The sequence below is a fragment of the Manduca sexta genome, chromosome 27 (assembly GCF_014839805.1).
Source record: "Manduca sexta isolate Smith_Timp_Sample1 chromosome 27, JHU_Msex_v1.0, whole genome shotgun sequence".
NCBI classification, from domain to species: Eukaryota; Metazoa; Arthropoda; class Insecta; order Lepidoptera; family Sphingidae; genus Manduca; species Manduca sexta.
Genome location: NC_051141.1, coordinates 4,956,928 through 4,970,917, shown reverse-complemented (window position 1 = coordinate 4,970,917; position 13,990 = coordinate 4,956,928). Strand labels below are relative to the sequence as shown.

General features: G+C 32.5%; 1 protein-coding gene across 2 annotated transcripts in view; it reads right to left on the bottom strand.

Moving 5' to 3' along the window:
- LOC115446031 (nostrin) overlaps positions 1–13,990 on the bottom strand; it is a 99,193-nt gene that overhangs the window by 83,935 nt on the left and 1,268 nt on the right. The window contains exon 1 of one of the 2 annotated variants that reach the window (XM_030172572.2): positions 10,686–10,833. The exons of the other annotated variant lie outside the window; for it this stretch is intronic. Coding sequence (XP_030028432.1) covers positions 10,686–10,705 — 20 coding nt within the window. The 5' untranslated portion in view covers positions 10,706–10,833. Of the gene's footprint in view, positions 1–10,685; positions 10,834–13,990 lie in introns of those variants that run through there. 2 annotated transcript variants of the gene reach the window in all.

Sequence of the window (13,990 nt, the reverse complement as noted above, 5' to 3'; positions counted from 1 at the left end):
GGAAAAGTGTCGCGTCATTGGCATGTACAACAAATCTTTACTTTCTCGTGATATAATTAGTATGACTAAGGAAAACATGTGAGCGCTGTCATGATATTTCACTGCACCATGTTTAGGGCTGTCGCATTTGATTATTCCTAGATAGTTTATATGGTGAGTCCTTGGCGTGGATTGGCACTTAGTGACATCCTCTAGGAGCTTTATAAGTACTAAGTGGTTAGAACAGACAAAACTTTGATTGTTGAGAATTGTTACAACTAATGCATTTGGCAACTTATGAAAATGTCATCACCAAAGATCAATTCTGTTTTTGTATGACTGTAAATTCTGAGTTAATAAATTCTAAGGCACAATTTGTAAGGAAATATAAACTTATCTTTTTTTTCATGCCTAGTCGACAACAAAACATTATATTGGTACATAAATACAAATATATGGTTGGTTGAGCTTGTGATATGTGTACCTTATCTATAAAACATAGTACCTACGAACGTAAGAACATGTATAAAGTGTAGAAAGACCTCGGATTATATTACAAGAGCCTGTTGGCTTTAGATGGAACCTAACCGTGCCAAAGGACATAGATGATGCAACATAAATATTACTTTGGCTAAGAATATAGATAAATTCATTAACACAGCCACAAATGAGCTAAAAACATTGAGTCTTAGAGTATAATACTTTTGTAAATGAGTAAGCGTATTACACGATGTTTAAATTACGATCGATTAAACAGCTTATTAGTAATCTATTATCATAATATTGATACGCAAAACAATAAGCAAATACATTTGTGTTTATGTTTTATGTTTACATTCAAATATAAATGTCCACTATAAGCTACAAATTAAGGTATAAAGTAGACTAGCTGTAATAAACCTGCTCTTTGACCCTGTCGAAGTGAGACGTGATGACTGACACGCAGAATAATCATCAGAACAACTTGGTTGGCAAATATATTACATTTCTAGTGCATTTATAGCGCAGATTGCCAAAAAAATTACAAAATTAACTGCGAATAATCGAATTAAATGAGACAATTTACGCTGGCGAATATTTTTAATAGCGGGTCCGTTACTGTAATAATATTTGGCAATGTTTCGAATTACGTAAATCGACCGAGGTCAGTCATTGGGTAGTCAACAGACGAATCGATTGCCATCCTAATATCATCCGATTATAGGGCGTTCGCGCTGTTTACTAAGATCCTATATGCGGTAATAGGCTAATGGTAAATTAGCAGCTAACATACTGATGTTGTAATCTATCGTTATGTTTCCGACGTTATATATTTTCCTTATTTAAATCGCAGTGTATGACGTGCAGTATATTTATAAGAACACGTATATACATGGAAAATAAAATATTCATAATAAATTAAGTATAATTTAATGTCTCAGGAGGGCATCTGAAATTTGGCTGGTTTTTAAAATAATTCCTCTTTTTTCTAACCTCAATCAAGTTTTACGAGACTTAACATCCAATTAATATCCTAAGAATGAAGAGCCAAGTTCGATGTAAAGCAGAGATCTAACTTATCTTGTCACCTTCATAGCTAGTCAACTATTTGAACATACGTCTTAATATCAGACTTGACTCACAAACAGATCGAAGAACTGTGTGTTACCGGATATATAGAGATAATTAGGGCCCGATTTACGGTAACTACGTAAACAGACATGCAAATGCAGTTAATACAGTCCACGGTCCATTTGGTATCGACTATGCGTTGTAAATATGCCCCACTGCTCCAGGAAATGGAACGAGAGATTCTCTCAGTTTTCATTACAATTTGTAATACGGTACAAAATTCTTGCTCGATGGTGCAAAAGTTGTAGGCTTTGTAAACCTAATTAGTAATATTATTTTGCCTAACAATTGTATAATGTGTATTGTACGTCATTCACAATTAATAAGTCAGTTAATGAAACACAAATAAAAATGATATAAAATTGACACCCATAACGGCGATTTCTTGAAACAGCAAAAAGAAAGGATGATTAAGTTATCATATTCGTATGTGAATATATCAATTCAAACTAGTTTATTAAAAACGAACTATTAAAAACTAGTCCAAATATTGAAAGACAAAGTAAAACATTTCTTTTACTGTTCCAGCTCTCTATTTATCTTAAAGTATTAAATCGATATTGTGTCAAATAAACGCAGATAATAGTCATACTTATCAACCTTACCTGTCAAGATATACTTAGGTACCTACTTTGTTTATGTAATTTGTGAAATATTGTTTTATTTCTATCTAAATTTGACATTCAGCTTAGAGAATTCCATTCATCAAAATATCAGCATAATAAATTTGCTTGTATGTACACGAATTGTAAGGGAAATTATCTTTAGTTTGACTCTAAAACAATCCGGCAGTGAACAAGGGGCTATGCGCCATGAGTTATCAGTTCCTGGGTCAATGAAATTTATTCAAGTGCCCTTTTCTATTGAAACCAATTGTCTTACGTAGTCCGTAACTAGGCGAACGAGTCGACTATCCCTGTTCTGTTACGTAATGTTTGATTATGAAATTCTTTTTTTTACAATTAGTGAATAACAGCTTAAAAGACTAGAAGATATATACATTTTAAGAAGCACTGCATTAAAAAGATGGTCTCCAAAATAAAGAAAAAAGAAAGTAAATCAACTGGATTGTTTTATGTTTCAATGGCCAACACGTCAATGTTTTACGAGTTTTATTTTAAAAGGAATGCCATGATGTCATTGTATATTTACTTTAAGTCCGGTAGCTGATATCCTTTCAAATTGCGTCCATTAAAACGTTGAGCATAATAAAGAAGGTGCTTGTGGCTTTTTATTTTATGATACAATTAAATGACGATGCAAATAACAAATATTGTAAAATATTTATTCTAAATCGTATATAAACAATTGACACGGGACAGGAGTCCATTTATGACGTTGTTGTGAACATTAAGAAAGGGGTTTCGAACACATTGTATACACACCCCGTAAACATAAAAGACCTCTATCACCAGCAGAGTAAGCATGTTGCTGTAACAAATCTAAAATCGTTTAGCGTCATTTTAATAAGAAACTAATCAAAGAGCATAAATTGAATTCATTTCCTACTTCAAATTGGAAGGTCAATATTAAATTAATACAAGATTCAAAAGTGATAATCAATTTACTGTACTTGCGTTTAGTGCTCAGTCTCACAAAATGTTGACATAACACTCAATTGCCTTGACGATTGATGCTTCGTTGGACCACTTCGCAGATTATGTAATTTATATTGACCAAAGGCTACAACAATAATCGAGGCTTTTAGTTTTATAAACACTTATCTTTCCCCGGAGATAAGTGAAGAAATTTAAGCGAGGGTACCATAAAGCTAATTTGAAATTACGGGGCCAAAGTAACAAGCATACTGAAATTTTGGAGATAATGGTTACGGTGAGTATATCTATATTGTGATGACTAAATCAGCTAGATGAAATTCTACATCCTCTTGACATGGTATAATGAATAAGGTATACCTCTTTATTTCTATTAAGATAGCTACTAAATACTAGTATTCAAATGAGCTACGTTAACAAATATAATCTTGTATCAGATTAGATTGTGATCCTGTTGGCCTTTCGGTGAGATTTGGGACACCTTTTTTGTATTAAAGATAAATAATCACATTTATCGAACGTGTCATTTCATAACAAATTATTGCAAATGTTTTATAATTGATTAAAAAAGCATTATATATAAAACAAGTTTCTTCGGAAGTACTAGACTCTCTCTCCCTCTCTCTCTCCTTCTATACTACAAGTTACTCCTCCAAAAATGATTTAAATATGTAAATTATATCAAATAAACAACGAAATATTTTTTTGATAACATCCACATTAAAAGCGTTATGCATTCATAAAAAGGTGTTAAAAAGAATTACTTGAAGATGAAGTTGCTTATTGGATATTGTAAGCGCTAGAGGTATAGCACAAAATCTACTTAAATTGATTAGGTTCTCGCACGTTTACTGCTTATAAACTTTGTGAAGAAACTAAATTTAAATTATTATTGAGGTAATTTTTCCGGGGTATTCAGACACTGAACCCATGATTATGAATTAATAATTCAATTGTAAAGTATTATAGCCATATAATAGTCATTGCATATGATTCAAAATGCGTGACTAAGAAATGATTCATGAGAATTTTAATACCATACCTATAGTAAATTTGAAAAGAAAATGAATAAAATTTACCCATCTTAAAATATTAAATAGACAAAAAGGTATTTTACGCCAACTGAAAAAAAACCAATAAGTAGAGTAATCGCTTATTTATATATTATATTTACAAACACAATATTCCCCACGTACTTGTCACACGCTGTGTTGAAAACGCTCGAAATATCGCGAGCTAAATACAGATCTCTGAACTGTTTATTTTTAGTATTCACGCGAAGTGAGCATTTGTATTTTGAAAGTGAAATCAAATGTAAGTAAGTTTTTTAATACCGCATTAATGAAGTGGGTAATTAGGTGTAGGCGATTGAAGGACTTTGAACCCCACGTTTTAGGTCCGGTCCTGGCCCATATGACATTAACGCATTCTTTACGAATGTACAATATTATGACGGCGTAGAAATTCATTGTTCATTTGAAAAATTGAAGTGCACTCTATAATTCCAGGACAAGTTCAATTATCATTGTGCCTTATATTTTTTTGAAAACTCTATATGACATCAATTACATCTTTAAATTGTTTATAAATACAATTTCATCTTTAAGTTTGCATTTAATGTCATAGTTGGGGTATTTTACTTCTTACTGGTATTATAAATGCAAAAGTTTGTGAAAATGTTTGGATATTTTTTAGTGATAAACTCTGTAACATCTGAACGGATTTCGAAGAAAGGACAATGCCCAATACCAGGCTATTTTTGCGTCAGTCATGCGTCTTAACCAAATATCCACGAAAAATTATCAATTTAATTATTACTTCATTTGTATTTATTTCAGTCGTAAGCGATTAGGGGTTTAAAAGATATGAAAAAAAAAGTTGTTTCATTGTTACAAATGAAACACCGGATAATTTACTTCCAATATGGCGAATTGATACCAATTCATAACAAATTCCCTTTTTAAATGGAATAAAAAAGTAAATATTATGTACAATAAATATGCCTTTACTTGAATCTATAATATATGTATTAAATATATTATTCATCTCAAATATATTGTTATAAAATTATATATTTTACTTAATAATTATGACCAAACTCCAAATACCCGGTAAAAAAAGAGAAAATATTAATCGTTCCAAAAACAAACATATGGCGACTTGTACTTGCATTGACAGAAATACAAAAGTCAGCTAAAACATGTCTGGACTTTATTTTTAATTAATGAATATATGGGTATTTATTACACTGGCAACTGAAATTAATGATATTTTGACACTTCAGATTTGTTTGAATGTTAAATCATTAAAATATTTTAATATATTTTATCTTACTCAAGATCGGAGTGTTTTTCTTATGCATTTTAATGTTGAGTCGAAAAATCCTCTGTTAAAAAACAACGTGTATAGTGTGTGTTTCGAACTTTGAGACAGAAGGCTTTTAGTTAGCAACACAATGTCGTCTAGAGCCTAGACCCAGGATAGTTAATCGAAACGGCATATCCCGGCGGTGTATTAACTGCACCTTTGCGGTGCCCCAGCAACAAGAATATTTCTTGGACGAGCTGTCCAGCTTGTAAGTTATGTAGATTATTATTAATATACCCACAATGTGGGAAAAATCTTGCCAAAGTTAAAAAACAGTTTAACAATAAAATAATCTGAACATGTTTACTCAACTTCTACATTATATTTTAGGTTTCAAGGCTGGAATGAGTTTGTGCTGCCTGTACTTTCTCTACAACAAAGCTAATAGAGAGATTCACAGACAACAACATGTCATGACCCGACCAGCGCTGCAAGAAGTCATTCACTCACTTCAGCAGTATATATATAAACGTGCTGCAGCTATATCAAATTCTTTTTATTTTGGGATGCCAAGAATATAAACTTCTATTAAAAATATACATCTATATAAAAATATGCATCGGATTTCGTATTTCTGGTTTTATTTTTCTTTCCCTATGATAATTAACTATTAGCCTAATCAGGCTGTGAAGTGAGTTCCTGGGTTCGATTTCCAGGCCAAGCAATATTTTATCTCGGTGTTTCTAACATGAGTTGCCTGGGATCGGAATCCTCCAAAGAGGGTTGGCGTCAAGCATACGGCTGGTCAAAAAACTAAGCTGAATCTATTCTACAATATGTGTTGACGCCATATTGGAGTGAGATAATGGTAGGTGGAAATAAAGATTAGGTAATCCATGTAATAGAATAAATCGTAAGTCAGAAAAACATATACACAAAAGGTCCGGTAACATATGTATGCTCCGTGAAAAAACTAATATTCCGCCATACTATCTTAGAAGTTTTATTGGAGTTTCGTCTTATCAGATATGTTAGTACCTATCAGTTTCTTATGAGGGCAATTAAAGCTAGGTGAAAAGATCGTCCAATAATCGCTTATAGCAATAACAAGTAGGTACTGCAATATTGAACTTAATTAGGCACGTAAGTACTTTCTACCTTACATTATTGCAGTCCATACTTAACCTCAAAATAACCGCGCTATAAAAATTCTGATTACTCCGAACTCCCATCGAATATCCAATTGTTTTCAATTTGTATAAAAATTAGGATATATTCCCTATAGTTTAGTGAAGGTTTTGTACAGACGCAAGCGTAGCCCAACTCTCATACAAAAATGGGCATTCTCCTTTAGCACATAGATAGACCATGTCCTGAATTAACACATAGGCTATATTTTAATCCCGGTAACAAGCTCCCATGGGAAATATGTTTTTTCTGATATTTCAAATAGATGATGATAGCGTCGCAAAAATGACGCTACGGATCGGTATTCCGTACAATCATTTAGGAATTTTGTATAAGCAAAGGCTTGTAACACAGGCGACACTGCGGGCAACAACTAGTTACAAGTAAAGTGAATATTTGCTAAACAGCAGACTAGTGTACGTAACGTGCGCATATAATGTAATCGCTAATTACTGGCAACACAATACGAGGCGACGCGACGTGACATTGAGTGCCCTCCACACGCCTACTGTCACCTGCAGAACGCAGGGTTGCCACTATTTTTTTTAACAAGGCTACTGAATTCATAATAAGATTTTTTTATTGTAATACTTACTAAATTTTAAATATTTTTTTGCTACAATTTATTGATGCCTATTAAAAGACAATTAAATGGATTCAGTCGATGCGTTTTCATTTATAATAATCTTATGTAGAGATGTATGATCTTTTAACAGAGCCTACATATCTATAATATTCAATAGACATTCGTATAGGTATAAACATGTTTATATCATTCACTTAATTGTTTTGGATTTGTACTGGCATATGAAATAACATTCTACGTTGATTCATTTAAAATATCGCAAATAATATCACCAAATAATAGCCAAAGGCCTTTTTTATGATTCGGTAATATATACATTACATATATACCTCTAAAGTTGAAAATTCTTTGCGTTTCGTGTCGATATTACAATTGCTAGAAATTCAGAATATTGTTTTGACATTTACCTACTGCATATAAATCGATTATTTTAAAGGTTATTACAACTATCACAAAAAACTGCATATGCGAATTCGATCGTTTTTATCTCTAAGTGCCATATTGTAATTTGTCTGTATTTTTTGTTTGTTTTTGCCTATCAGGTCTAAAGATAGCTGTCATAACGTTATATTGGTATTTCTAAGTGGTATCTATGGCGGACAATGGAAATACGTAGCATATCTGTTTCCTCACAAATAAATTCCGACGAATAAAGTTCCATGTAACTCTACATGTACGAAGCGTTTTACGCGAATTTTTTTAAGTAGTTTATTGTAATTATAATATAGTTTAGTAAAACAGGTCGATATTATCGTCTCAAACAACGGCTTTCGCGCTCACTGCCGGCACCGTAACGGAATATCCGTGAGATTTAAAATGTAACTGTAGACACACGTATTCTATTCTATCTACCCTCTTTATCAAGGAAATAGCGTGATAATAACCGAGTAAGATGTTGCCTCTCATAATAATGTAACGTTTATTAGCGTAGCTGTAGAATGGCCAAAGGAAAAGAATAAAAAAATATCTTGTTTGTGACAATCAAAAATTTTTACCGCCATCATAAACCGCTGAAATATTATAATAAATAATTTAACTTTATCAATATATTGGTTACCAATACTAAAGTTGGTGACTAATAAGGTACAATTAAATATTGTTTTCGTATATTTGTTTATGTATTTATATAGTTTAGTTAGCAATTTTATTTGGTCAACGATTTCCAAATTGGTAACCTTATAAGAAAATTTAAAGAATTTTTCGTTTTTGGTGGTTCTTGAAGGTAGTAAAAGTTTTTATTCTTGTTTTTTTTAGTAAGTAATAGAGGACTTTAATAGCGTAGTTGTGTTGCACAGGTAATACAAGTATCCCGCTAAGGCTTTATACCTCTGCCTATCCCTGAGTAGTGGAAACGGTGTGATGCTATATATATTATATATGTATGAAATAAGGAGTTACAGGAAACTATGCATATTCTTTCGAATAATTTATTATTCGTTATGCGTTATTAAATTATTGAGTGCTGAGGTAGCGTATAATAAAATAAAAAGACAAAAATACACATCAAATCGAGAACCTTCTCTTTTATTAGAAATCTGGAGAAATAGTCCTAAGATTAATTGACTAGTGTAAAACAACAGGCAAAAAGAATAGTATCATAATATCGCCAAAAGATGGCGCTTCTGCGTGACGAACAAATTGTAAATTGCGATATCAAGATTCTCCGGGGGCTTTGTCGCATATGCGATTATTTTGCCTTGGTGATATAAAATAGGATATTATAATTATAATTTAAAATACTACATGCAATTGAAGTATAAATAACGAATTGATCGAATTTATATAATGTATAAATGACCAGATGAATTATTATTTTAGTATGAATGAATTGTTACTTAATTGATATACGCATTTCGCATTTACAGTTTGCGAAATTAACTTTCACTGCGTGGGACTATTTTTGAGAACGATGTTTATACAGTTTAGAGCGGTTACGTCGTGGAATATATGTCTCTGTAATACATTTACAAATACATTAGATATTTCTGTCTACAATCTAAATATTATATGTACATAGTTAATGTGTCGCGAATAGGACACTACCCCCCCTGCTCTCTCTTAAATATAGTTATCATCATGACTGCCTCGGTGGCGTAGTTGTATTGCACGTCCGGTACAATAGCGCTCTGAGGTCCTGGGTTCGAATCCCGGGTCGGGCAAAGTGATATTTGGGTTTTTCTGCTCAGTATCAGCCCCGAGTCTGAAATTTGTGCCCGATATGGCGATAGGCTCGCCCCCTATCACATCATGGGACGGAACATACTTGGCGAAAAGTGGGTGCCCTAGTTGCGCCTCTGCATACCCCTTCGGGGATAAAATGCGTGATGTTATGTATGTATGTATGTATCATCATCACCTGTTATACTAGTTAATATTCATGAAACTCGATTTGATATTAAAAACCTAGTAACAAGTTTGATGTATAATTTAGCCGTATTTGTTGAAATAAAAAACTATTTATTTTACCTGTAAATACTTCAATTAATGAATTTTATCATAATTATAACCAGACAATTTGCCTGATTGTTATATATATTTATTTATGTAGCATGGACCTAACCTAAATTTACCACAGCATCTACCTTGTACGTACAATGAAATAAAAAGTGGTTTTTCATCTCTCATTGTTGCGACGAAGACAAAGTTGAAACTTCACACACTCGTTGATTATACATAATTCATTATTACGTACCTTGTACATCCATCAAAATATTACCAAGAGTGCGATTCAAAAAATGGCGTAAAAACAGCATCTAAATTAGTGTTTTTTTTTATTAAGTATAACATAATTACAAATATACCTAAAGCTCATCTTAACACAATACTTGTGAGCAATGAGCTCATTATAAATTATTTATAATAGTATTTAATATTGTGGATATTTAAAACATAAAATAAGAATTGTTAAGGGCAGCGAATGCCTATTTCTACAGAACTGGTTGGCCAATAACTTAAACTCAACCGATAAAGATATATTTTAACACATATTTTAATTTTCTATACCGCTCTATACACAAATTTTAATTTTCTATACCGCTCTATATGAACTTTAATTATGACAAATCTTACATTCTTCCGTGCGTGCCATGTGCCATAAAAGGGGTACAGTATTTTCTTCACGTATCTATGCGCTTTATGTTTAATATACAAAACAATATAATATATTGTAATAGTATTTTTTACATTGTATCCGTTCTTAATTTTGCGAACAAGTAGTAACCTATAATACCTAAATACGATACAATTCAAAAATAGAAATAAATGATATAAAACGCGTCCATTATGTTTATTACAAATAAAACATAATTCATTTGCCTTGAGCAAAAAAAACCGATCTGAAATTTATTAAAATTGTCCTCGGCGCGCTACTTCCTTTGTCAAATTCATGACCACAAAAAAAGGCACTTGATAAACTTACCGAATTAATTACGCGATAAAAATAACAAAATTATGTTTACCTTTTCAAGAGATTAGCCATAATTGATTACACACTGGCACAAAATTAATCGAACATTTTCGCGACGAAAATTTACTCGGGACGAACAAAGTCGTCCGCCGTCCGAAACTAAGTATCTATTGTATCTGAGAAGAAGTGTTATCATGACAGATCGGAGTTTTCTTAACATTTTATCATGGCTGTAATCTTGAAACAACACGTCAATCATGGTGACATGCGAGTTATCTCGCAGTCTGTTGATAATAGCTCCCATTGCGCCGTCACGTGGAAATATACAAAATGCGATACAAAAGGAATAAAATGTTAGAGAACGCGTCGGTGGTCTGCGGTCGCGCTGAGGCTCGTGTAACCGAGGCTATGCTACTTACGACCGTAGTTCGTGTCCTCAGCGGTGTAGTTATTGTTTTAGTATACCACTGCATTCGAAGGTTTTCATCTACCGGTTGTTGAACCCGAATTATGAAGTGATTTACGATATGTAATATATTAAATCTGTCTAGTTCACGTTAATTTAATAATACTGTACGCATACCTGTTCTCTTGCTAATAAAATTAAGGAGAAGAACAACGAAGGGTGAAACATTCATGTATTCTAATCGTGTATAATTAAACAAGCAAAAACCCATTGGGTCATTGCCATAGAGCGAGGAATATAAAAGAAACATGATTGTCTCCAATAGACGTTGCCCAATGATGCAAGAACATTTTCAAAATCACATCCACGTCGACATTGCATTATTCCCACTGAATTAACCGCCTATTTATTTCTTACGATCGTTATCACTGTAAAAACAAAGAGAACCGAGAAGGTGGCCAGAATGTTGCAGTCGAACTGTTATTATTATTTACGTAACGAAAACAGTCCTATTGGCTCGTTACCAACATGGCTTTGTAATAGAAACTCTGTATTAAGATAATGTAATATTTAACAAAGTTTAACTGACTACGACCACGCTGGATGGCGACGCTTATCCATATTTTTTATTATTTTCCTGTTATGCATATATACTACATTTTCGCATGTTTATGTGCTTTTAAAAGGACTACCTATCGTGCCCTTCCACATAACTATAATAAAAAATTAAAAGAATAACTTTAAAGCTGAGAGATATCCATTATTATCTCGTAAAATATAGGCGTTTCGAGTTTACCCAGACTTTATCGTACCCGACTTAATTCGGTAATCTATATTGATTCAGACGGCTCAAATTGTTACGGATAACTAAAAGCCTACTTAAAGGTACAAGTACGATACAATAATATTTAGAAGAAAATAAAAAATGTAGTATACGTCATCCCTATTTTTGAATTAATTTTATAAATATCAATACTCGAGTTAATAGAGTATTTTGCTCGTTCTTCTCGGAAGGAACTTCTCAGAAGGTGCGCCAACTCAAATTAACTCAAATTAATCTCAACAATATTTACCGTTTTATTGATTTGAATAAATTATTTCATTTCATTTACAGTCTGATGTTCTTGAGTTAGCAAAAGTGCGACGTATCAATTGATGTCATAGTAACTTAAAATGTTTGAAGAACATATGGTATCACTTTGCAGCCGATGTCAAGCAAAAAGAATAAAGCAAGCTGTCATATTGCAATTTCTTTCGCTTCCGCTACATTTCTCATTATCTTGTGAATGTGTGTATAACGAGTTATGAATGAACAGCTTATATTTTTTTTAAACATCCACGTGATCAGGATTTCACCGGGAAAAGAATTTTCGGATATACTTATAATAGAGATAATAGAATCATACGTGAATATAACATCATGCTTGCGACTCCGCAGGATTAATCTGAACTTCAATTGGTGCATTCACTGATCACCCAGATGATTTCCAAGATCCGTTGCGAAGCTCATGTGGTTATGTGCAATTTATGTGCTACAGACGAAAAACACACATTCGACTAGATGACCTTGGCATCGAATCCAGAGCGTCACCGGTTTCACAGCCTAATTACACTATTACTATACTGATGAGGCGAAAGTTATATCCTTAAATATCAGTATTCTACATTAGATTTATATCAACGTGTAGATTCGGCATTCAAACACGTATGTTAGCGAGCACTGGCCTCATATAATTGGCACACATAAATAATAATAGGCCTAATTATACACACTACTGGCTAGACAGAGACAGATATACAAATGAATTATATAGACCTATTTAATACATACTATATGGTACAAGCGTGTGTTTGTACACAGGTAACAATAACGTAATACTTTAATGAAACTATTAATGTAGTAACAGTTCAAGTCGAAAAGGAATCTTATTTATTCTGAAATATGTATCCCACGGGCTCACCCCTTCCGTCACGGGACGGAAATACTTTCGGACAAGTGTGGATGAATTCGTTACCCAGGCTCAAAGCGTGACGTGATTTTATAAACTATTGTATAATTTAAACACATAATAAAATAAAATTGGTGCATGGATTACGTTTCGTTTTGTTATAAAAACAATTGTTCGTGATATATCAATCATAATAGAAGATATAAATAAACTAGCAAACGCAACAGCAATGCATACTACACAATTACGAAATAACATGTGTTGGTAATTGATTCTTGAGTAATTATTCCATTAACATTGATACATGGTAAGTAACGAAGAGAAATATGAGGTAATGAACGTTTTTAAGATTACAAATTATATACTGAAGAGTTAGGCAGATGCAAAATTATTACGAAATATTCACAAAGTGATTATTTTGACCAAAGAGAATTATAATATATATGGAAAATTTTGACCCTTCGCATTGCTTTCAATTATAATTGTCAAACTGTATTCGGTAGCAAATTTAAACGTTATAAACACACTTAATCCATAATTTCCTATTGTTACATAAAATAATTTTTACTACATTTCGATCATTATTATGGTACAAATAATGTTTTGTAGAGGTATTACTTTATAATGTATCACATCCGCATTTACAGCTACCATCATTATCTAAACAACATTCTCGTTTACTATACGTTAGAGATTTCAAATCTGCAATAATATTACATTGCTCAATCAGTTCGTGATTACACTTCCCATCAGATGATGACATTTTTGATAACTTGTAACTCAGTTTAGGTCAATGAGGTCACCGGGGCCTCTTCCTCCATTCACACGATAGCACATGTTCGCACATTATCTGACTAAAATCGCACTAAATACTCTATGGATATTTTCTATTTACTAATTCCAACTGATATTTAACAAATATTTGTGAGAACTTGAGAAGGACACGCAGAAACTGCTGAGCAAATTTGGATTTATTCTGAAAACCTCTAACATATAAGTGGA